At 44.5% G+C, this 23,773-nt stretch overlaps 1 protein-coding gene across 1 annotated transcript in view; it reads right to left on the bottom strand.

Annotated features, from left to right (window-relative positions):
• NDST2 (N-deacetylase and N-sulfotransferase 2) overlaps positions 1-23,773 on the bottom strand; it is a 118,670-nt gene that overhangs the window by 30,855 nt on the left and 64,042 nt on the right. The window contains exon 2 of the mRNA XM_069980598.1: positions 21,308-22,675. Coding sequence (XP_069836699.1) covers positions 21,308-22,300 — 993 coding nt within the window. The 5' untranslated portion in view covers positions 22,301-22,675. The remainder of the gene's footprint in view (positions 1-21,307; positions 22,676-23,773) is intronic.

Raw genomic sequence — 23,773 nt, 5'->3', positions numbered from 1 at the left:
CCAACTGTTTTGCAAAAAAACAAAGGCATAATGGTCATGCTTCAATTTATACATTACTGGAAATCCCCTTTAAATAAGTTGTTTTAGAAAACAGTAGTGAATTTCCAGCTAATACTTAGAGTGGACCTGTCAGCAGTTTCATTTTTCAAACCCAACTAAGCAAATGGGTATATCTTTGATTCAAATTCTAAGGCAAATGTGTGGCCTCTGTGTAGTATAGCTATCTCCTAAGGGGCCCCAGAGCTTGTTCTTCTCTTGCTCTGAAGCATCCAATAAAATACAGATTGAGGCTATGTTCACACTACGTAAGTGTCGTAATAATCACAGCCGTTGTTGCCGATTTGCCTTGGCCATGATTACTATGGTACTTGCGTAGTGCTGCCGTCTATGGAATCACGGTTGGAGACTATACACATGGTATACACTCCGGTCGGGATCGCTAGCGGCTCTGCAAAAAAAAGTACCTTTACTCTGCTTACATAAGGGTTTGAATTGTAAGAAATTTCAAAAGAAATGTCAGTGTTGGTGTGTTCCACAAAAACTGGTGGAGGAAAACTCACCTCATGTGCAACTATCCAGCAACTTTACCACCCAGCATGACTCGTGTCTCCCCGCTCTTTGCAGAATGGGGGGAGACCAATGCTGGTAGTCTATTACAGTCTATGGGAATTCACATTACCTAGGCACTGAAACCTGCTTCTGCAGAGGCCAAAGTGGCTTTACAGTAGTCACTAATAGGCCAGGTTCAAATAACTTTTCTTATGCATATTTCAGCATCAAGCAGTAAAATCAATGCCAAAAAACAATGGCACTTTTTTCCTATTATTTTAAAGGTAGCGACACTTTGGAAATCTAGGATGAATTCGCTCAAATGAATGGGGCTAATTCAGGCCCACGCTATTATCGGGGAGAGATGTACCTTCACCTTGGTCCAAATGTAATTGTGATCTGCTGCACTAGTAGTCATGTTCATATAGGCAACACATAATGAAGTACAGAAAAATCCTGTTCTCATGGTGGGAAAAACAGTACGGAGTAACTAAATAGTAAAGCAGTGACAGAAGTCTGAGGGAAGGATAGGAGGATAAGGGAGGACGCCCTATGAAAAGGTTATCCAACATACACAAGCGCATGCATTTGGAATGAGTTGCACTTAATATTGGTCCAGACTCAATTAAAGGATTTCATACACCAAACATCTTTCAGGAAATCCTTACGCTAAGGTCATGTCTTATGCGGTAGCTAAACCTTTTTTAGTAACAAGTCACCATAGCAATGCTGTTTGCTATTCTCTAGCCAGAAAGAAACAAATTCTCCTTCCCTTCACGTCTGCAGCCAAAAGCAACATCCCTGTGCCAATACCTACTGCATCAGGCGCTATGATATCATAAGCAGCTTGTCTCAAGCATTGCCTGCATAAGTGTCACAAGCGAGAGGGAAAGCAAGGAGGCCAGCCTGGACCAGGGTCACCACATGGAGTCCCCCACAGGAGACTCCCATACACAAGACAAAACAGTGAGCTTGGGTTACTTCTTAATAATGTGTATGGGGGCTTCAAAACGTTAAGCACAGGCCTTTATGTCTCATGGTTAGATGCTAAATGACTGCTGCCCAACAGCTGGCTCTTACTGTAACCCATAAACACATGTGCCCTTGGAGGAGGAAAGGGAAAATGCACATGGGAGTTCCCCACAGCATACCTGTATGACCCACTAGACCAGGGGTGGGGAACCTCCGGCCCGCGGGCCGCATCCGGCCCCTGAGACCTCCCGATGCGGCCCGCGGCCCGCAGCTCCCCTGTGATGCGCGCCGCTCTGGAGGAGGAAGAAGCCGGCATACACAGCATCCTCCGGTGTCTGTGACAGCTCCCGGACACAGGAGGATGCTGTCTGTGCCGGCTTCTTCCCCAGCAGAGCGGCGCGTGTCTTCAGTCTCCTGCGGGCCGCGCGCGATGACGTCATTTCATCGCGCGCCGCCTGCAGGAGAAGATCGGCACAGAGGACCTGGGACAGAAGAGGACATGGGCAGCGTGGGAACGGAGGTAAGGTGAGTGGGATGTTTATTTTTTTTATTTGGGGGTTAACTAGGCCACCAGGGACATGCCTGATGGGGGTTAACTAGGCCACCAGGGACATGCCTGATGGGGGTTAACTAGGCCACCAGGGACATGCCTGATGGGGGTTAACTAGGCCACCCGGGACATGCCTGATGGAGGTTAACTAGGCCACCCGGGACATGCCTGATGGGGGTTAACTAGGCCACCCGGGACATGCCTGATGGAGGTTAACTAGGCCACCAGGGACATGCCTGATGGGGGTTAACTAGGCCACCAGGGACATGCCTGATGGGGGTTAACTAGGCCACCAGGGACATGCCTGATGGGGGTTAACTAGGCCACCAGGGACATGCCTGATGGGGGTTAACTAGGCCACCAGGGACATGCTTGATGGGGGTTAACTAGGCCACCAGGGATATGCCTGATGGGGGTTAACTAGGCCACCAGGGACATGTCTGATGGGGGTTTACTAGGCCACCAGGGACATGCCTGATGGGGGTTTACTAGGCCACCAGGGACATGCCTGATGGGGGTTTACTAGGCCACCAGGGACATGCCTGATGGGGGTTTACTAGGCCACCAGGGACATTCCTGATGGGGGTTTACTAGGCCACCAGGGACATGCCTGATGGGGGTTAACTAGGCCACCAGGGACATGCCTGATGAGGGTTAACTAGGCCACCTGGGACATGCCTGATGAGGGTTAACTAGGCCACCTGGGACATGACTGATGGGGTTAACTAGGCCACCAGGGACATGCCTGATGGGGGTTAACTAGGCCACCAGGGACATGCCTGATGGGGGTTTACTAGGCCACCAGGGACATGCCTGATGGGGGTTAACTAGGCCACCTGGGACATGACTGATGGGGGTTAACTAGGCTACCAGGGACATGACTGATGGGGGTTAACTAGGCCTACCAGAGGCATCATTGGGGGGGGGGGTTAACTAGGCCACCAGGGACATGACTTGGGGGTTAACTAGACTACAAGGGGCATCACTGGGGGGGTTAACTACAATAGCAGGGGAACTAGGGGAACAATACTTTGCCTTGCCCTGGGTGCTGCAAACCCACACTACTAACTGCCGCACACGGTATGCGGCCCTCGAATGATTTTATTAATGCCCGACCGGCCCTCGACATGGAAAAGGTTCCCCACCCCTGCACTAGACTTACATATAATACTAGATACTAGAAAATAAAACAAAGGGCACTTCCTAGTACAATATGAACAGCACTACAGATGTATGAGCGAATGGAGGGTATGATTTCACTCATCTTGTGGAGTTGTGCAAATTAAAGCACAACTCTCATTAAAGCATCAACGGCCACCGCAGCTCTATAGAAGACATCAACCACTTTGAGAAGAAACAGACAACAGCCAAAGTGTCCTGCCCGGACCAGGGGGAACAAAGTTTCTTCGTTCTGCCTGGTACGGGCACTTTGGCTGTTGTCCATTTCTTCTCAACATATATAATGGATAATATATTGAATGTGTAGATGAATTGTAAGCGCTTTATGGATTGGGGGAAAATTTTGCATCTTTATAGAGCCTCACAGAATGCTATATAACTATACACATACATTTATACCAACAATGTGTCCTTATAAAAATCTGCTGCCCACACCATGGCAGCATGCAAGCCCACCGTGTTACTTATGCGTTTCACCATCTGAGCAGTTTTCCTGACTTAAGTCACTACGGTAATTGCCTAAAATAAAATATACTTTTGTTTTGTTTGGCTATAGTTTGTGACTTTTGTAAAGCAGAGGTTCATTGATGATAAAGTCATTTTATAAGGCAGAAAAAAAAGAAAAGGAAGAATGATTTGAAAACCACTCAAAGCCATCCTTAAGTAAAAACGCTGCTCTATGATTTCTGATTGAAAAGGGTGAAATACTTTCAAGCTGCAGCACAGTATATTAGAGCATTTAAGAGGCTGTAATGGCACATTTTACGACATAAAGCTTGATTCTACTAAGTATATTTAAGCAAAGAGAAGCTCAAGTGCATGAAGACAAGAGGCCCCTTTGAATTTGCCATAAGCACATAGAAAGCCAACATACCGCTTTATTATTTTGAGAAGCAAAGAGGTGAAAAATCAAAGATTTCTCAATGGGTATCATTGATCCAGAGGCTCGACTGTATAAAATGGGCTGCAAAAAACCCTTTCCTGCCGAGAGCAAAATGTGGCATGCGGAGACGAAGCAGCGGGGCAATTCATGTGTTTTTCAGATAGACTGGCATGGAAAATAACTGAACAAGGAAAGGATAGCACTCGCTGTGTCCACTCCTCCCACTACATACAGGCTACTTTACTGTGGAAAACTTATACAAAAGTGACAGAACAAAGAAGCCACATAGTGAAGCTTCAAATAAAGATTGCCCTCATTACTAAACAATTTACATTTTCTCTAATATTACCATTTAACAGAAAACACAATTGTTAGTTAGCTTGTACTGTATTAGCCAATGATGTCTGTGTGACTTATGCTACGTTTACACGAAACGATTATCGGGCGAATTTTCGCGATAACGATCGAATTCGAACAATAATCGTACGTGTAAATGCGGCGAGCGATCGAAAAATCGTTCATTTTGATCTTTTAACATGTTCATAAATCATCGTTTGCCGATCGCAAAAAAATCGCTGATCGTTCCATGTAAACAGTCGTCGCGCGATAGTCCCGCCGCCTGGCCCCCCCGATGATCCGCAGCCCCCTGCGCCGGCACGATCGCCGCCCCCACCGCCGCTGTGATCGCCGCCGCCCCGATCGCCACCCCTCCGATTGGCACCCCCGCCGCTCCGATCGCCCCCACCGCTGCGGGCAAGAGCATACGTTACCCGCTTCGCACAGCAGGTCTTCGGACATCCCCAACTCCCCTCTTCAGCACTGATTGGCTGAAGGGGAGCCGTTTGAAATTCCCGGCTCATCTCTTCAGCCAATCAATGCACTGAAGATGGGAGCCGGGGATGTCCGAAGACCTGCTGCGCGGAGCAGGTAACGTATGCTCTTGGCCGCGGCGGTGGGCGATCGGAGCGACGGCGGGGCGGGCCGGGCTGCGGGCGCACGATCGCAAAACGATTTTTCCGTACGATATATCGTACCGTCTAAACGCTGATCGTTATAAAAAAAAAAAAATTGTTACTTCGAAATCGTTAATCGTACGATCGGGCCAATAATCGCCTTGTGTAAACTTAGCATAAGGGTCCATTTACACAGAAAGATTATCTGACAGATTATCTGCCAAAGATTTAAAGCAAAGCCAGAAATGGATTTGAAAAGAGGAGAAATATCAGTCTTTTCTTTATGACCTGATCTCTGTTTATGATCTGTTTCTGGGTTTGGCTTCAAATCTTTGGCAGATAATCTTTCTGTGTAAATGGTGGACCCTAATGGTGCGTTTACACGTAACGATTATTGGGCGAATTTGCATGATACCGATCGTAATTGAACGATAATTGTACGTGTAAACGCAGCGAACGATCAAATGACGAACGAGCAATCGTCCGTTTTGATCTTTCAACATGTCATCAAATCGTCGTTCGCAAAAAATTCGCCGATCGTTCCGTGTAAACAGTCGTCGCGCGATAGTCCGCCCGCCCCCCGTTCGCAGCCCGGCCCCCCGCTAATCCGCAGCCCCTTGCGCCGGCTCAATTGCCACCCCCGCTGCTCTCATCACCGCCGCCGCTCTGATCACCACCCGCCGCTCTGGTCGCTACCCCCGCCGCTCCGGTCGCTACCCCCCCCCCTGCCGCTCCGATCGCTACCCCCGCCGCTCTGATCGCCACCCGCCGCTCCGATCGCTACCCCCGCCGCTCTGGCCGCAGTTGGTTTTAAATTTTTTTTGTTCTGAACTACCCAGAGGCATTATGCTCATTGGCAGGTCTCTATTCTGGCTGATTGGGGGGTTGGGGGTACCCTCCGTTGCATTTATATTCCCTGATAAAACGTATGCACAGCAGGAATGCTTCATGCAGGCAGACTAGCAGACGTTATAGGTGTTTTGCCTTAAAACATTGAAGCGGGCACTGTTCAGCTGACCATAGGCATTAAAAACCTCTGCCAATCAGCAGCCATTGCCAGGAGGAGCTCCAGACACTCGAATGAATGTCAATCTGTGTAACAGATGGATGGGTCAGGTCCACCAAGGCAACATCTGCAGTCTGTAGTGGCTCACTGCTTTGGCTAACAGAGCGGCAAGAGAAGCCTAACTCTGATGTTTACATGCTCTAACAGTTAAAGCAATAGCGCTCACATAGGGTTAAAGGTGTAAGCAAATGAAATGTATACATTAGGGCGATTTATCAATGGTGTTGTGAGGTGCAGGAATTTACAAGTCTGCAAAAACGGTCAAAGTGAATTGTCACACCTCACAGTGGAGCACATTTACCTCAATATTCTGCTCCAAACAGCCCCGGATCTTTAATAAATGGGGTCCTTCCAACCACATACCTCTCCCTAGAAACCTTTTAAAAAGGATGAGGTACAGTAAGTGTAAAAATTGTCTAGCATTTGTCATACATGCGTGCCATGGAATATTTTGGCGCATTCTAGTACCTGATGCCTTGTATGTCTTTCCATACCGATCTTGTTCCCAATAACTAGCAGATTATTAGCAAATAAGAGGCAGCGATCACTTGACAAACAAGAAACCGCTTGGACACTGGCTGATCCTTTCTGTCATGCAGACATCAAAAGTTATCGGCCGCACACTGGCCTTTGTAATAGGCAGATGTTTGACAATAATGAAATTAAAGGTTAATATGAGCAATCCAGCGATTGCATTGAAATATGGGGCAAACTTTTTCCAATTTAGATATGAAATTCCTATCACCAAACAAAAATAAAACTAATTGAGTGATTTCTCCCTTTGGAACATTCCGACTGACATCCAGTAGGTGGAGGTCATCATCATCATCATCATCCCAGTATGCAGCAAGCACACAAACTTTGCTGATTTCACTATACATGTTTTTGGGGGAGAAACAGGGTGTTTTTGCAGCATTTTTCCAAGATTTCCCTGCTATTATGTCACACATTGTGCAACTGCAGTAAAACAGAGAAATTCTGCAGCAATATTGATGTAATTGTGTCGAAGAATTTGCTAAAGTACTATTAATCTATGCAAGGTGTGTTGAAATGACAGTACAGAACCATAGTATAGGTATATCTGCACTAAAACACAAAGGCCCAGATTTATCAAAGGGTGCAAAATATACTGGTGTAAACTGCCCACAGCCACCAATCACAGCTTAGCTCTCAGCTCTGGTAAAATGAAAGCTGAGCTGTGATTGGTTGCTGTGGACAGTTTGCACCAGTCTATATTTTTCACCCTTTGGTAAATCTCTCCCATAATCTTTGTCTACATTATAGAGCTAAAAAAGCAGTAGATCCCTGATACCTGCACTGGTGGACAAAGGAGATTTATCAAACATGGTGTAAAGTGAAACTGGCTCAGTTGCCCCTAGCAACCAATCAGATTCCACCTTTCATTCCTCAAAGACTCAATGGAAAATGAAAGGTGGAATCTGATTGGTTGCTAGGGGCAACTGAGCCAGTTTCAGGGTGCCTTCACACCTACCGTATCGCAGCAGAAAATCCGCAGCGGATCCGCAGCAGATTTAACTAAATGAATGAACACCGCATCAAATACGCACTGTCAAATCCGCTGCGGATTTGACAGTGCGTATTTGATGCTGTGTTCATTCATTTAGTTGAATCTGCTGCGGATCCGCAGCGGATTTTCTGCTGCGATACGGTAGGTGTGAAGGCACCCTCACTTTACACCATGTGTGATAAATCTCCCCCAAGTGTCTGCACCCTGCCAAAAGACAATGAATATGGAGCCAGAAAGTACAACTGTGGCTGCTGGCGTTTACATGGCTTAGTACAGGGGAGGACATGGGGTCCCCACTATTCTCCTCCTATTAACCATTTACAGCATATACATACATACATACATACATAAGGAAGCACATTAAAGAAGAAGAAAAAAAAAAAGTTGCTGTATGTAGATTTTTTTTAAGGATCCCTGTATACAGCCACTTTAATCAGGGAAAAGAAGACCTATAATAAATCAATGGGATTACCAACAGGGAGCACAGAAATGCCTATCCCCATTTTCAGCATGTCCCGTAGGAACATTTGAGTACATACAGGGTTTACCAGTCCTTATAGCAATAATATTATAGGCTACATTTGTAAATACACCACCTAATGTATATGGTATCCAAACCAAAAAAGGTAATACCACCAATAAGGCTCCCACTATTAGGTTAAAGGGGTTGTCCGGTGCTAAAAAATTATTCACAGAATAACACACATTACAAAGTTATACAACTTTGTAATGTGTGTTATGTCTGTGAATGGCCCCCTTCCCCGTGTCCCACCATCCCCACCCGTGTACCCGGAAGTGTGGTGCGCTATACTCACATGTCACGTGCCGACCACGGTCTCCGATCCTCAGCAGTGACGTCTTCTTCGGGCGGACGGCGGATCTTCCCGAGTGCTGGCCGCCCTCTGCAGCGTCATCCGAAGCTCAGCCGCGATTGGCTGAGCATAACTGTGCTCAGCCAATCACAGCTGAGCAGCTGATGACGTGGATCCGCCGGCCGCCCGAAGAAGACGTCACTGCTGTGGATCGGAGACCGTGGTCGGCACGTGACAGGTATGTATAGCGCACCACACTTCCGGGTACACGGGTGGGGGTGGTGGGACACGGGGAAGGGGGCCATTCACAGACATAACATACATTACAAAGTTGTATAACTTTGTAATGTGTGTTATTCTGTGAATAATTTTTTAGCGCCGGACAACCCCTTTAAGTTACTAAAAAAGAGCAAAAAAAAAACAAAAAACAAGCTAAATGAGCCACACAGTTGTTACTCAAAAATCAAAAGCAATCTTTATTAAACATATATTAATGAAAATACGCAAACATGATTGTTGAAAACTGGAAGTACACAGATGGATGAACACACAGATATAGTAGGAGGGAGCGGAAATAGATATAATACGTCTCTATAGCATATTGCACCAGATGTAAAATGTAATAAATAATAAAGTGCTAAATGCAGATCCTGTACACTGGGTCTATAGCAATATATAGCTCCAAGTATAGCAGTATGCTAACTTAATCAAAGCACCTACTTCAAAGCAGCCATTAACAGAGGAGGAGAAATAAATATAGCTATGAGTATTGCACATTACCCCACTGTAAAAAGGTAGCAGTGCAATATGCTATGTTTGTACAAACAATATCTGTGTGGCAATACCCAAACACATAACTGCCATGTAAACAAGGTAGTAAAGGCTCCAATGCAGCCCCAAGATACGCTGTCCGGATCACTCACACTCCACAACGCTCGTTTTGTCAATTCTTCGTCAGGTGGTGTTTATGTATTTTATTATGTTTATGTACTTTAATTAATAAAGGTTTAATGATTGATTTTTTAGTAAAAATTATGGGGCTCATTTAACTTGAGGGGTAGTATATCCGTAAAAACGGCTGACTTCACATTTTGCATTCAGTCTCTATAAACCCCTTTATAGTAACCACATCCACCAAACCAGTACATGCCAGGAATGTAAGAGTGCTGGAGAGATGTTCTATTCGGCATCACCTTGTAGTGCAGAACGCCAATGATCTTACATGCAGATAGATAAACAGTATCCATGATTCATACGGGCTAGGCCTGTGCTCACAAGCCTCATATGTCTACATAGAATCATGTCTGGAAGACAAAAGTGATGCAATGATTCACACATACTAATAAAAATCAATTTTTATTCAATCCTGTATTTATCAACTCCAAGTTAAGGGAAAAAGTATTAGCCATCTAGCAGGACTGGTAGGTAGGAGCAATATTGAACCCCTGCAGATGATTCTATTGGAGAGCTGACAGGTGACCAGAAGGCTTCACTCTGTTAGTCTCTGGCTCTTCTGATACTTCTACACAATGCTGTTCTGCTGCACAGACAGATTAGGGCTCCGGCCATTGAAGATTCCGTCACAGGGAAAGAACTAGTGAGACTTGCTGAAATGCAGCAATACCTGCACCTAGCCAGGATGGGGGGCCGGCAGGGCGGGTTCTTCTAGCTGGTATTGCTTCAGAGATGACAGACAGAGGAGTGGGTGGAAGCAGACTAAGGAGGTTTAGCAGTTTTCTGCACCAATGGAGATGTAGATTGTGCCCAGCGTTACCATGGCAGCACATCTGTCAGACGATACGACCCTAACACGGCCATAAGGCTCAGTGATCTAATACTAGAGAGGAGCGAGGAGTCAGAGACGGGTCAGAGCATGAAGAGGAGGAGGAAGAGGAGTTACATAGTGCCCATGGATGACACACAGGCTTTCCTTGGTACTGTAATGAAGAGAGGTTTTGGATTATAAATGGGAGTGGTAGTGCCAGCTTCTCCACCCACTGCGGTGGGAAAAGGACCTCATAAAATTGTGAGTCACATTCAGAAGACTTGAAGGGCGAACTGACATACTGCTGATATGGTGCAGAACAAGCTGTAATATAGTAAATGGGTTTAACAGAGCCCACTCGTTCAGTGTAAAAAAGATGCAGCTGTGGACTTAATCCATTGTTATGCCTAATGTGAGATCTGCAGTTAAATTCCACATCAAAATCAGCATTAAAATTAACAGATATCAATAAAAATTTCTAAGCCAATTCCAGTGTTTCTATTTAAGTGGACGTCCAATATGTTTATAAGGGCCTAGACCGTCACCGGCGCTCAGCCAGTGTATATTGAAAACTGAGCAGTGTGGACCCTCCCCTTGGCAGATTATTGAGCCCAATGCAGTTTACTGATTGTCAAAGGAGTGGGCACTACTGCCCCCAATAGGAGGACAATCTAAGTACTCTCCTCCCTCACAGTGGTGACCACCCAGCTGACAGTCCAGGCCCTCATTAGCACACTGGCACTAAAACCAATGGTACCGATGGCTAGGAAATGGGATTATCTAGAGATATAAAAACACCTGAATCTGTGAAGCCACATAGATTTTCGAAAGAGGATGCTGGTGGATTACACTAACTATTCCTTCTAATGGGCAATTTCCAAACTAGCAATATTAAAAACAATTCTAATCTTCCTGCTAAAACACTAAGGGTGCTATTACAAGGGGGACTACAGCCCAATTCTTTCAGTAAACGAGCACCGATCTGCTAGATTGGGCGGCCTGATAATCGGGCAGTAAAAGGCTGCATGGACATAGTTAGCAATATTCATGCAGCCCTTGCCCAAACACCTAATATATGTAGCGATGCACGGTCGGCGCCTGACGATTTAGGTCCAAACCTTCATCTTTTCATTGGCTGATTGTGCTCTCTATTACACAGGATGATAATCGGCTGTAGCATCACATCTATACCACAGAGAGGCCTCTTTCCTCCAGCACTTCTGCTGCATATTACAGCACAAATATGGCTGTCAGCCCTGCACGCTAGAACTGGGAATATTGAGTGAAAGGTCAAGCTTATTATCTTAGGGTTCACACTCAATCTGGAGAACGGGGTTAGATGCGTACTCTGGGGAAAAGATTTTTTTTTATTAATCAATGGGTGCCAAAAAGTTAGATTTGTAAATTTATTTCCAGTCAGACACGGTGCTCCCTGCTGCCGCCTCTGTCCGTGACAGGAACTGTCCAATGTATAAGAGGTTTTCTATGGGGATTTGCTACTGCTCTGGACAGTTCTTGTCACAGAGAGCACTGTGTCAGACTAGAAGGAATACACCACTTCCTGCATGACATACAGCAGATGATAAGTACTGGAAGGCTTCAGATTTCTAAATAGAATCAATTTTACAAATCTGTTTAACTTTTTGGCACCAACTGATCTCAAAACTGTTTTTTTTGCCTTTAGAGCGCCTAATAGCAACAAAAGGTATTAGACTAGGATTTAACTTATGAATGCCAGCTCACTGGTGAACTTTACTTCACTAACATAATTAAGTATATTAAATGTGGCACATTATTTGTAAGACTATGTTCACATCTATAAAGAAGCCAATTATCTAGGTGTAGGTGGACACAACCAGCAAAACTGTATGCAGATATGTATACCTTGGAGAACTAACACCTGATCCATTGATTGCAATGGACTGAATGTAGTATAGTAATAAGTACGGTCCAGTGCACCCAGCACATGTACACTATGACATACCTTGTCATACTTTTCTGCCAGTATGCTGACCTATACCACGAACATGGGCTTTTTTTCATGTCTGCAAAGTAGCCTAAGGTTGGGTTCACACTGTTTTTGCAATCCTGTTTTGATCTGTTTTTCCATTGACTTCCATTAGAAAAAAAATAAAAAGGATAAAAATGCATCAGTTTTTTATGTAAACAAAAACGTATCTGACCTTATCTTTGTGTACTTAAAAAATGGATGCGTTTTGATCATTTTTTTTATATTTATTTATTTTTTTAACGGAAGCCTATCGAAAAACAGATCAAAATGGATGCACACAAAAGCATCAGTTTTTCACAATTTTTTTTGCAAAAACAGTGTGAACCCAGTCTAATGCTGCGTTTACACGGAACGATTATCGTTCGAATTTTCGCATAAGCAATCGCATTTGAGCGATAATCGTATCGTGTAAACACAGCAAACAATCATACCATGAGCGAGAAATCGTTCACTTTGATGTTTCAACATGTTCTTAAATCGTCGTTCACTGAAAATTCGCAGATCGCTTTGTGTAAACAGTCTTTTACCGATTTACCCTATGTAAAAGATGGGCTTAAGCGATCTTTGTAACGGGTTGTAAGACAAACGACTGCAATGATCAACGTAAGACAACGTTCATGTCGGCTGATCGTTGCCCTCCATTACACGGAACGATTATCAGCCGAATAGGGCGATAATCGCTCCGTGTAATAGGACCTTTAGACTCACCTAGTCGTCTTCTACAGTTCAGACAGGTGAATGCAGTGTTTCTTTGTCCACGAATAGTTAGAAAACATATACAGACTCCCAAAAAATCCAAGCAATAGATCTGGCTGTATATTCCAGACTAGAAAACAAACCGGATTTACATAGACATAAACCCCCAAGCTGCTAATATTACACAGAGAACAGTGTGAAAAGCACCAACATACATGTGACATCACGTGGGCTCTCCTCCATCAGAGGAAAACACAGATCCGGTATAAATAGACTTGGATTGCCTTATCCTTTATTACTTCAATTTAGGTTATACTAGAAAATGTACCCGGCGCTGCCCGGGTATAAAGCGTCAGTGTGTTAATTAGATTTGTTCTAAGGTGCCCAGGAGGCCAAGCTAAAGGTATTGTTTCATCTAAGTTAATCAGTGGAATTAGTGTATACCTGCAGTGCATAGTTGGAGGGGTTCTGTATACCCACAATGTATAGTTTTTAGGGGTCTCGCATATCTGTAGTGCATAGTTGGGGGGCTGTATACCTATAGTGTTTAGTTGGGGGGGTCCTGTATACCTGCAGTGTGTAGTTGGGGGGGTCCTGTATACCTGCAGTGTGTAGTTGGGGGGGGGGCTGTATACCTGTAGTGTGTAGTTGAGGGAGGTCCTGTATACCTGCAGTGTACAGTTGGTGAAGGTCCTGTATACCTGCAGTGTACAGTTGGTGAAGGTCCTGTATACCTGTACTGTATAGTTCGGGGGTCCTGTATACCTGTAGTATATAGTTGGTGCTGTATACCTGTAATGTATAGTTGATGGAGGTCTTGTATACCTGTAGTTTATAGTTTGAGGGTCCTGGATACCTGTAGTGTATAATTGGTGGAGGTCTTGTATACCTGTAGTATATAGTTCGGGGGTCCTGTATACCTGTAGTGCATAGTTTGAGGGTCCTATATAACTGTAGTATAGAGTTGGTGTAGGTCCTGTATACCTGTAGTGTATAGTTTTGGGGTCCTGTATACCTGTAGTATATAGTTGGTGGAGGTCCCGTGCACTTGTAGTGTATAGTTTTGGGGTCCTGTATACCTGCAGGGTCATATTAACCATAAGGCCTTATTCACACGTTCCGTAATTTACGGATCCGTATTTCTGTATCCGAGTTAGTGCACATTGAAGTCTATTGGGCTATTCACACGATCAGTAGCAGAAATGGATAAAAATCAATCCGTAAAAAAAAAAAAAAAAAAAAAAGGACATGTCCTAGTGCGGACCGGGTGCGGACCCATTTTTTTTTGCGGATCCTCTCATTGAAATCAATTGCGTACGGATTGTTTACGGATTGTAACATGTTGGCATCCGTATTTCCGCAAAAAAATCCGGATGAAGTGCATTGAAAAGCAATGAGTAGTAAAAAAATGGAATTACGGAAATACGGATGGAATACGGATGGAATACGGATGGAATACGGATGTCCAATCCGCAATTTCTCACGGGTTGTTTCAGGACCAGAAAAAAATACTGAATGTGTGCATAGGGCCTTAGGCACCCATGGTCTAGTGCGTAGGATAGCACCTTGCAGAGGAGCAGTACCCTCCCGTTCAGACTTGCCAGAAAATCTTTGGTCAGGTCTTGTATAGCAGTGTTATCCAGTCACAGTGTGTCGGTATTGGTCATGTCTGGTGTGGCAGTGTTATCCAGTCACAGTATGGCGGTATTGGTCAGGTCTGGTGTGGCGGTGTTCTCCAGTCACAGCGTGGTGGTATTGGTCAGGTCTGGTATAGCGGTGTTATAAAGTCACAGCATGGCGGTATTGGTCAGGTGTGGTATGGCAGTGTTATCCAGTCACAGTATGGCGGTATTGGTCAGGTCTGGTATAGCAGTGTTATCCAGTCACAGTATGGCGGTATTGGTCAGGTCTGATATGATGGTGTTATCCCGTCACAGTATGGTGGTATTGGTCAGGTCTGGTATAGCGGTGTTATCCAGTCACAGTATGGCGGTATTGGTCAGGTCTGATATGATGGTGTTATCCAGTCACAGTATGGCGGTATTGGTCAGGTCTGGTGTGGCGGTGTTACCCAGTCACAGTTTGGTGGTATTGGTCAGGTCTGGTATGGCAGTGTTATCCAGTCACAGTATAGCGGTATTGGTCAGGTCTGGTATGGCAGTGTTATCCAGTCACAGTATGGTGGTATTGGTCAGGTCTGGTATGACAGTGTTATCCAGCACAGTATGGCGGTATTGGTCAGGTCTGGTATGGCAGTGTTATCCAGTCACAGTATATGGCAGTATTGATCAGGTCTGGTGTGGCAGTGTTATTCAGTCACAGTATGGCGTATTGGTCAGGTCTGCTATGACAGTGTTATCCAGTCATAGTATGGCGGTATTGGTCAGGTCTGGTGTGGCAGTGTTATCCAGTCACAGTATATGGCAGTATTGATCAGGTCTGGTATGGCAGTGTTATCCAGTCACAGTATGGTGGTATTGGTCAGGTCTGGTATGACAGTGTTATCCAGTCACAGTATGGCGGTATTGGTCAGGTCTGGTGTGGCAGTGTTACCCAGTCAGTTTGCTATACCTGTAGCGCCCTGTATATACATGTACTGTATAGATGGGAGTAGGCGGTCCTGTATATACATGTACTGTATAGATGGAGTAGGGGGTCCTGTATATACATGTACTGTATAGATGGAGTAGGGGGTCCTGTATATACATGTACTGTATAGATGGAGTAGGGGGTCCTGTATATACATGTACTGTATAGATGGAGTAGGGGGTCCTGTATATACATGTACTGTATAGATGGAGTAGGGGGTCCTGTAGATACATGTACTGTATAGATGGAGTAGGGGGCCCTGTATATACATGTACTGTATAGATGGAGTAGGGGGCCCTGTATATACATGTACTGTATAGATGGAGTAGGGGGCCCTGTATATACATGTACTGTATAGATGGAGTAGGGGGGTCCTGTATATACATGTACTGTATAGATGGAGTAGGGGGTCCTGTATACATGTACTGTATAGATGGAGTAGGGGGTCCTGTATATATATGTACTGTATGGATGGAGTAGGGGGTCCTGTATATACATGTACTGTATGGATGGAGTAGGGGGTCCTGTATATACATGTACTGTATAAATGGAGTAGAGGGCCCTGTATACATGTAGTGTATAGATGGAGTAGGGGGTCCTGTATATACATGTACTGTATAGTTGGAGTAGGGGGTCCTGTATATACATGTACTGTATAGATGGATTAGGGGGCCTACCAGTTATTACTGTGGATGTTGTGAGGCAGCTTCCCTAGCAACCATTGCTCCCTGTGAAAATGAAAGCAGTAATCCTATTGGTTGCTAAGGCTCCAACTGCCGTTTCTGCTGCAGCTAATTATATTACCTGTGTTTGCAGTGAGGAGATTTTCCCATTCATCGCTATGGGGCGCCGCTCTTCCCCTTCCCCCTCCCCTCCTGTACATCTGGCGGGGACGGGACCTTCGCTAAAACCTTCCCGGGCACCCAATGTATCTGTGTGCCAAATTTGGGGTCAAACAGTTCAGGCGTTTGGAAGTCTATTTGGGACAGACAGACAGAAGGACAGACAGACAGAAGGACAGACAGACAGAAGGACAGACAGACAGAAGGACAGACAGACAGAAGGACAGACAGACAGACTTTGATTTTTATGATATAGATTATTGCAGTACAGACAATACAAGTGCAACCTGTGATTACATGGAGACCAGAATATAAATGGACATTTGATCAGGCTATCCACACTTTACTTCATTGTTACTGTACCCAAGTGCCAACCTTGCATTTTAAGTAGTTTGGAGGAGAAAATCTCCCTGGGATCTTCTATTTCTTGCCAGGAGTAAACCCAAGCAGATAACAAGTAGGTGCAAAGCCAAAAGCAAATCTCAGCAGGCGAGCATGAGACGCAGAGCACACAAGGATGCATGGACGCAGAAAATGCTTCACATTGAGCCGCCTGACAAGCTGTCATACAGACACCCTGCTGACAAACCCAACTCCTCCACCCTCAGCCTTCAATCCTCACGCCAGACAGTGCCGTGAATAGAAGCCGCACCTCGCCTCTGAGCTTGTACATATAACACAGATACGGCTACCTCCTGTGGATAGATCCCCCGGCTTCCTGCCAGCTCTGTGAGACCAGGGAAAAAAGGGGGAGCGGGAGAGAGGGAAAAAAATGTCCTTGAAATGACATGAAAGGAGCAGTCATCTGAGGGAGCCGAAACTTCACGCCTGAGGAAAATGAAAATCCTTCTTATGTGCAAATCCTGGAGGGTGTGGAACAAAATCCATTTAGCTTTGTGCTAGTTGCTCCCCTTTTCCTTACGTCTTAATTCTTTATACTTTTAGACCATTTTTTGTGCATTTGCCCTTTTGGGGTCACACCTGTATAATATACAGTATATTCACAAGCTTTGTCCTAAAACATTGCCAATATTGAGAAGTGTATAAAAGCCTAGCCTGGACAATGCAACCAGAGCCGACCTGGGTTTGGATCATATTACAATATGGCACACACATATACTATGTCACAGATGCTACAAATAATTACCCTGCGAGGGAGGGGGGATCCCAGTCACCCTCCACAAAACAGCAGTAGATGCAGCAACAGAGATCTGCTGCTAGGACGTCACCCATTGCCTCATATTAAGGGTACAAACCCACACACCGTATACACAGCAGATACGCAACAAATACGCAGCACATTTGTTGGTACAGATTTGATGCTGTGTTCAGTTATTTAGATCTAATCTGCTGTGTATTTGCTGCGTGTTTGTTGCGTGTTTGCTGCGTATCGCAGCAGTAAATACGCTGCGTATACGGTGTGTGGGTTTATACCCTAAAAGGTTGCTGCTAAGTGTTCAATAAAAAAAAAAAAAAAAAACACAATCTTTCATCCAAAGTACCCACTATAGCCTTCTATTCACGGCACAATTGATGCTGCCTCTCTATTGCCCGCTATAGCTACCCTGTTAAAGGAGAAGTCCGGCCACGAGAGAAAAGATGTCAAACTGCAAGGGCGGGCTGAGCAGGCTTTCCATCAGCCGGGACAGTCCAGCATAGACTGAGTCTCTTCAAGCTGGAGCTTAAGATTGTACAAGGCAGAACCTTTGGAGGTAGACTTTAAAAGGGATATCCAGGATTAGAAACGGTGCCACCCTTGTCCTCAGTTTTTGTCTGGTATTGCAGCTTAGTTCCACTGCAGTGAATGGAGCAGAGTTTTAATCCCAAACACAACCTGGAGGAAAAAAAAAAACTGGCTGTATCTCGCTAGGTTCACACTGCGTTTTCAGCATCCGTTTAACGCATCCGTTTTTTGAAAAAAACGCATAAAAAACGGATTGCAAAAAACGGATTCATTTGTGTGCATCCGTTTTTCCATTGACTTCCATTATAAAAAAAACGGATCCGTTTTTTTTTGACGGACCAAAAGGGACAAAAAAACGTTGCTGACCCTATTTTTCTGGACGTTAAAAAAAACCGATCCGTTAAACGGATGCTGAAAACGCAGTGTGAACCTAGCCTAATCCTCAATAACCCTTTAAAAGAGAGAGTGTCATAACATGCTGCTGCCCAAGCCATGAATCTTTATGGTGGTCCATGATGGCTTCTCTTCGCCCCATCAGCCCTGATTGATAGATCTCATCCTGTTTGGCTATAGTGAGAGATCTGTAAGGGCAAGGAGCATTGCTAGAAACACTCCTTCGGCCTGCGTAAAAGTATCAGCGATTAGGCGAGGAGCGGAAAAAATCTTTAATCCTCGGCTGGTCACATCTTTTGTGCAGCACTAAAGTATATTGTTATTGGTCACACATCTATCCCCTGTAAACAGAGGATATGCGACTGACAGCAATAGGTTTAAAAGGCCACACAAACAATACAGGAATAGTTCATGTGGCTCAACAACGCGATTGCCCATGCCTTCTGAAGGCACTGCAAACGAGCACTGATCCTGCTGATCATTTGCTCATTTGCTTCTTCAGACGGCCCCATATCCGGCTGTCTAAAGGGACTTTATGTCAAAGTTGAAAAAGCAGGGAGAAGCTGCGGACCGCTCAATGACTCCGTTCAGGCAGCATCAAAGCAATCACAGGTCTTTAAAAAAAAAAAAAAAATTTAATCTCCTACTATAATATGCAGTGGGCACAGGTTGTCAATTTTTTTTTCCCACAACAAGGATTTAAAAAAAAAAAAAAAAAAAAAAAAAAAAAAAAAAGTAACCTGCCTGGTTGTTAAGGGCAACGCTGAAACCTTTTTATTACTGTTTTGCCATCTAAATCCAAATTCACATTGGACAATTCTGCAGCCGTGTACACAAAGTGCAAATTTGATGCAGTTTTTAAATGTCAGGTAAATCCCACCCCCAGTTCCAATTTTGAGTTAAAAAAAAAAAAAGTCAGTCAAGAGTTACGCAGTTTTCAATTATTTTTAGGTCTTAAATATGCGGCTATATTATGGCTCACCACACCCTCTACTGTTGGGAGCTGTAAGGCGATGTCCATAGACATGCTGGGACCCTAGTGTACCACTATACACCGCCAATCTCTGGCAGGGAATTCTGTAGCCATCAGTGGAGAAAACAAATTGTGCCATACTTTATTGGATGGCATATAGCGGAGCAATACTCCCACTGAAGCAATCTCTGAAGTACGTGGCTTCACCGAGCTCCATACATCAGAACACAACGTGCCTTTGGCTCAGTGGCACAAAGCCTCCGGGACCCACTGTGCAGCCTCCTGCAGCTTTCAGCTCAAACCGTAGCATTAACATGAAAGATATTTATACTATAAGAATGTCATTTATATTATATATAGTACCAGAAAGGTAATGGTAACTATGGGAAGTCCGCTTAGAATGAAATGCTTGTAATATATGCAGCTATCACTTTGCTTTCCATACCGCTCGCTCATAATCCGTTATCTGCACTCAGTCTTCTGCCTCTCCTCTTATGAGAGTCAAGATAAGCGTGCAGCTCGAGTGCCAGGTTATCATAACCGTATTACTAGCCAATCACCTGCTTTATTGTGGCATTATTACTACTACCTTCCATTATTTTATAACATTTCAGATTTAAAACTGAATCGTGGGTTTTGTCCCCTTTGTGTATAATGTTTCGAGCACGACATACAAAGCAGACACCAATAAAACTCCTTAACAGGATAATGCCAAATAAAGAGATTATTATAATAGGATTGCAGTCACATGATTTGTTTGTTGTGGATGAGTCCCCTTCTGTGATAGGTGAGTAATTCGGCTCTGTACCCAGGAGATTAGCATTTAGCTGAACTGGTAGAATAACTTCTGTGTCTGCACTGCTTTGGAGTTTATCTCAAGGAAAAGCTTCAGCCACATAGACTTAAGAGATTCAGCAACACTTACATAGCTAAGCAGAACTCCAAACTTATAAATGGCCAACACAAGCCTTATAGGACTAGCAGTGTCTGGCCATAGACAAACAAAGAACAATACTTCGGCACAGTTATGGTTCCTATGAATGCATTAAATCAATTACATAGACTTCAAAAGCGACTTAGATGAACAAGATGTCCACTAGAGATGAGCGAACCGGGTTCGGGTTCGAGTCCATCTGAATCCGAACGATCGGCATTTGATTAGCGGGGGCTGCTGAATTTGGATAAAGCTCTAAGGTTGTCTGGAAAACATGGATACAGCCAATGACTATATCCATGTTTTCCGCATAACCTTAGGGCTTTATCCAAGTTCAGCAGCCACCGCTAATCAAATGCCGAAAGTTCAGGTTCGGATGGACTCAAGCATGCTCGAGGTTCGCTCATCTCTAATTTCCACATATTTTATCAAAGGAGGAATGAAAAAAAAAAAAAAAAAACAATTACATAATTTATTTTTTATTTTTTTTTATTCTTAAGTGTGTAACACAACCTTCACTCGAGCGCCTAGATTTACTATGGCTGCTGCACCGTAATCTTGGTTCCAACAGTACCAGATTTGCGGCATTCAGGGACTGCGGCTCAGTCAAAGGGGTGTGTTTAGTCAAAGGAAGTGGTGTTTAAAATGTACACCACTGTACCGTACGCCAACATTGTACACAAAATTTAGGTGCATTTTTGAGTGTAAAGTAAGCAAACTAATAACTGGTCTAAAGATGTTCTAGAGCTTTCAAACAGAAAGAGGCAAGAATCACAGTAATAAATCAGGTATATTTGCAGACTGCTAACGTACATTTAGGTTAAGTTTCAGTAAACCTGGGCCGATGTCTTTGTTTTATCAATTATTAAATATCTGACCTTTAACAATCAATTTTTTTGAAAATAATTGAAAGTATTAAAGAGCTTACCTCAACGTCCGATACTTTCATTCGCGTTCCTTCTTTGCCAACAAATATATCGTCAATATCAACCAAGATGTATCGGTCAAGTGTTAGGCAGAGCCGTTTGCCAGTTAAGTAGGCGATGGCATCAACAAAAATGAGTTTGTGCAGCCAAAAGTTAAGATTATTTCCAAACAGTACCCTCTGGATGCCATCGTGAAGACCCAAGTCCTGTACCACAGTGGCATGAAGTGCTTTGTGCGTAGCAAGATGGGGAATTGAGTCAGCAGACTTGGTGCTAGCCAGCAGTACAGGCTCATAGGTGCTGTGGTTAGACTGAAATACCGTCCAGTCATCTCCCGGAAGAGGACCTTGCTCCACTTCATTTGCTCGGGTCACATAAAGAAGTGGAGCGTTAGGATTAATATGGTAGTCTCTCAATCCCAAATTGGAATGTAGGAAGAGTGGGAAACCTTTCAATTGTGCGCTTAATAAGCTGTTTTCATTGGCTTTAAAGAAACCAATGATTCCCACCCCATATTCCACACAGTACTTGTCCAGCAGTTCCCTGTTCCATGCATCTAGATTTACATATTTTAAGATGTTCTCATATATGATTAGAGCATATCGACCCCGGTCTTTGTCGGTCAGGGTTGGCATATCCCCCTTCCCAGGTGCAATTTCCGTCCTGTACCTAAATCTGCCAGATTCTAGTATAGCCACAATGTCCTGTCCGAGCTGGGAGTATATGCTCTCTACAAACACAAGCACCACTGGCTCAGTGCGTGAGGTATCCACAGATTTGGCTATCCGCCAGCTTGCTTGGGGTTGAACCACAATCCTCTGCTGATTGCTGCAGTCACTAAAGGGTAAAGGGGGAGGCTCCTTGATTTTAGGGCTATTGGTCACATAGTAAGCCAAGAAACACATTGAAGCCAAGCTGAAAGCGATCAACAGTAGGATCAGTCGGTGAAGTTCCAGCTGTCGCATGTGCCGAACTAGTTTCCATAGATGAATCATGGTGAGGCCACAAACCCCACCTGCCTGCAGTATTCACCTAAACTGATTGATGACTGGCCTATGACTACACAATGGCAAGACTTGATGTCCCTCAGGGGAGCAGCAGCTACAGCACAGTAGAAGGCAGTAAAAGTAAGACGCAAAGAGGTGAGATCGCCTCCAGCCTGCCATTTATGTCAGGTTACCATGGCCTCCAATTCCCATTGCTTCTCTGCACTCCGATCCGGGCTGCTTAACAGATTGCCACCACAAGCTTACATCCCAATCGCTTCTCACATCTCTCCTTCCTCTGGTGCTGGCAAGGAGCGGCTTCTGAAGAAAGACTCCCTCCCGGAGTCTAATCCACACGTTTAATCTTCGCCGTCAGGCTGTGTCCTGGAATTGGGCAAAACAAAAAACTGTCAAAAAGGCGGCTTTACTGGAGAACAGGAAAACTTCATTAACTCCTTGCCTGCATTGTTCCAGGTAAGCAGTACATGACTACAATAGCTACAAGGCTCACCTACAGTTACCTGGAAATACTCATCATCCCACCAAGGTCCAATCCTCCCCCAATGTTAGAACCAAGGGCCCATGACCCCTTTATTGTAATGAAGCCCCTTGCAGGGAAATCGCCACCCCAAGCTTTGTACAGACACTGAGAAATCAGGAAGAACCGTTAGGGCCTATACACACAGTAGATTTTGATTTTTGCCACATACATCACCAAGCATTTTTCTAAAAGGAGAAAAGTGGGGGCCTACCCCTGAGATACACATCTATCTATTGCCCCTGACCTCTGCTCCATAGGATAAGATAGCCAGCATCCAGCTGCAGAAGTGATGTGCACAGTTGTAACCACTCATATCTATAGGAGTTCAAAGTAGCTCTCTCACACCTCCTTGAAAAAGCAGGTTTTCGCTTTAGGTCAGTGTTTTACTCCAACAAGAAGTCTCAGAACATCAACTATGGATATAGGCCAAACCAAAAGTATCTCCAAAAGGAAAGAATACCCATTTGCAGAGATTATTGCCTCTTGTCAATACAGATGGGCATTCTTTCCTTTTAGAGAGATTTTTGGCTTCGATTTCCCTGGTGATGGTCTAAGACTAAGAGGGCATTTCATATGTTTAAAGTGTCACTGTCATTAAAAAAATTTTTGGCAGAAATCAATAGTCCAGGTGATTTTAAGAAACTTTGTAATTGGGTTTATTAGCCGAAAAATGAATTTTTATCATGAAAAAGCAGTTAAAGCTCTCCCCCTGTCTTTATTGTTTTCCTAAGGAGAGAGGGAAATGAGACACCAAAACAGGACAACAAAGAGTTAATTTACAACTACATGACCCGGCTATCTCCTCTGACAGTCAGCACTGACCTCTCTGACCTCTGAATACCGCTGTCACCCAGCTCAGTGCCTGTAATCCTTTGTTTCTGCTCTCGCTGCCGACTCATGTCCCTCCTCCCCCCTCCCCTCTCTATAGAACAGACAGGGTT

This window comes from Dendropsophus ebraccatus, chromosome 8 (assembly GCF_027789765.1).
Source record: "Dendropsophus ebraccatus isolate aDenEbr1 chromosome 8, aDenEbr1.pat, whole genome shotgun sequence".
NCBI lineage: Eukaryota > Metazoa > Chordata > Amphibia > Anura > Hylidae > Dendropsophus > Dendropsophus ebraccatus.
This window is presented reverse-complemented; position numbering and strand designations above follow the sequence as displayed.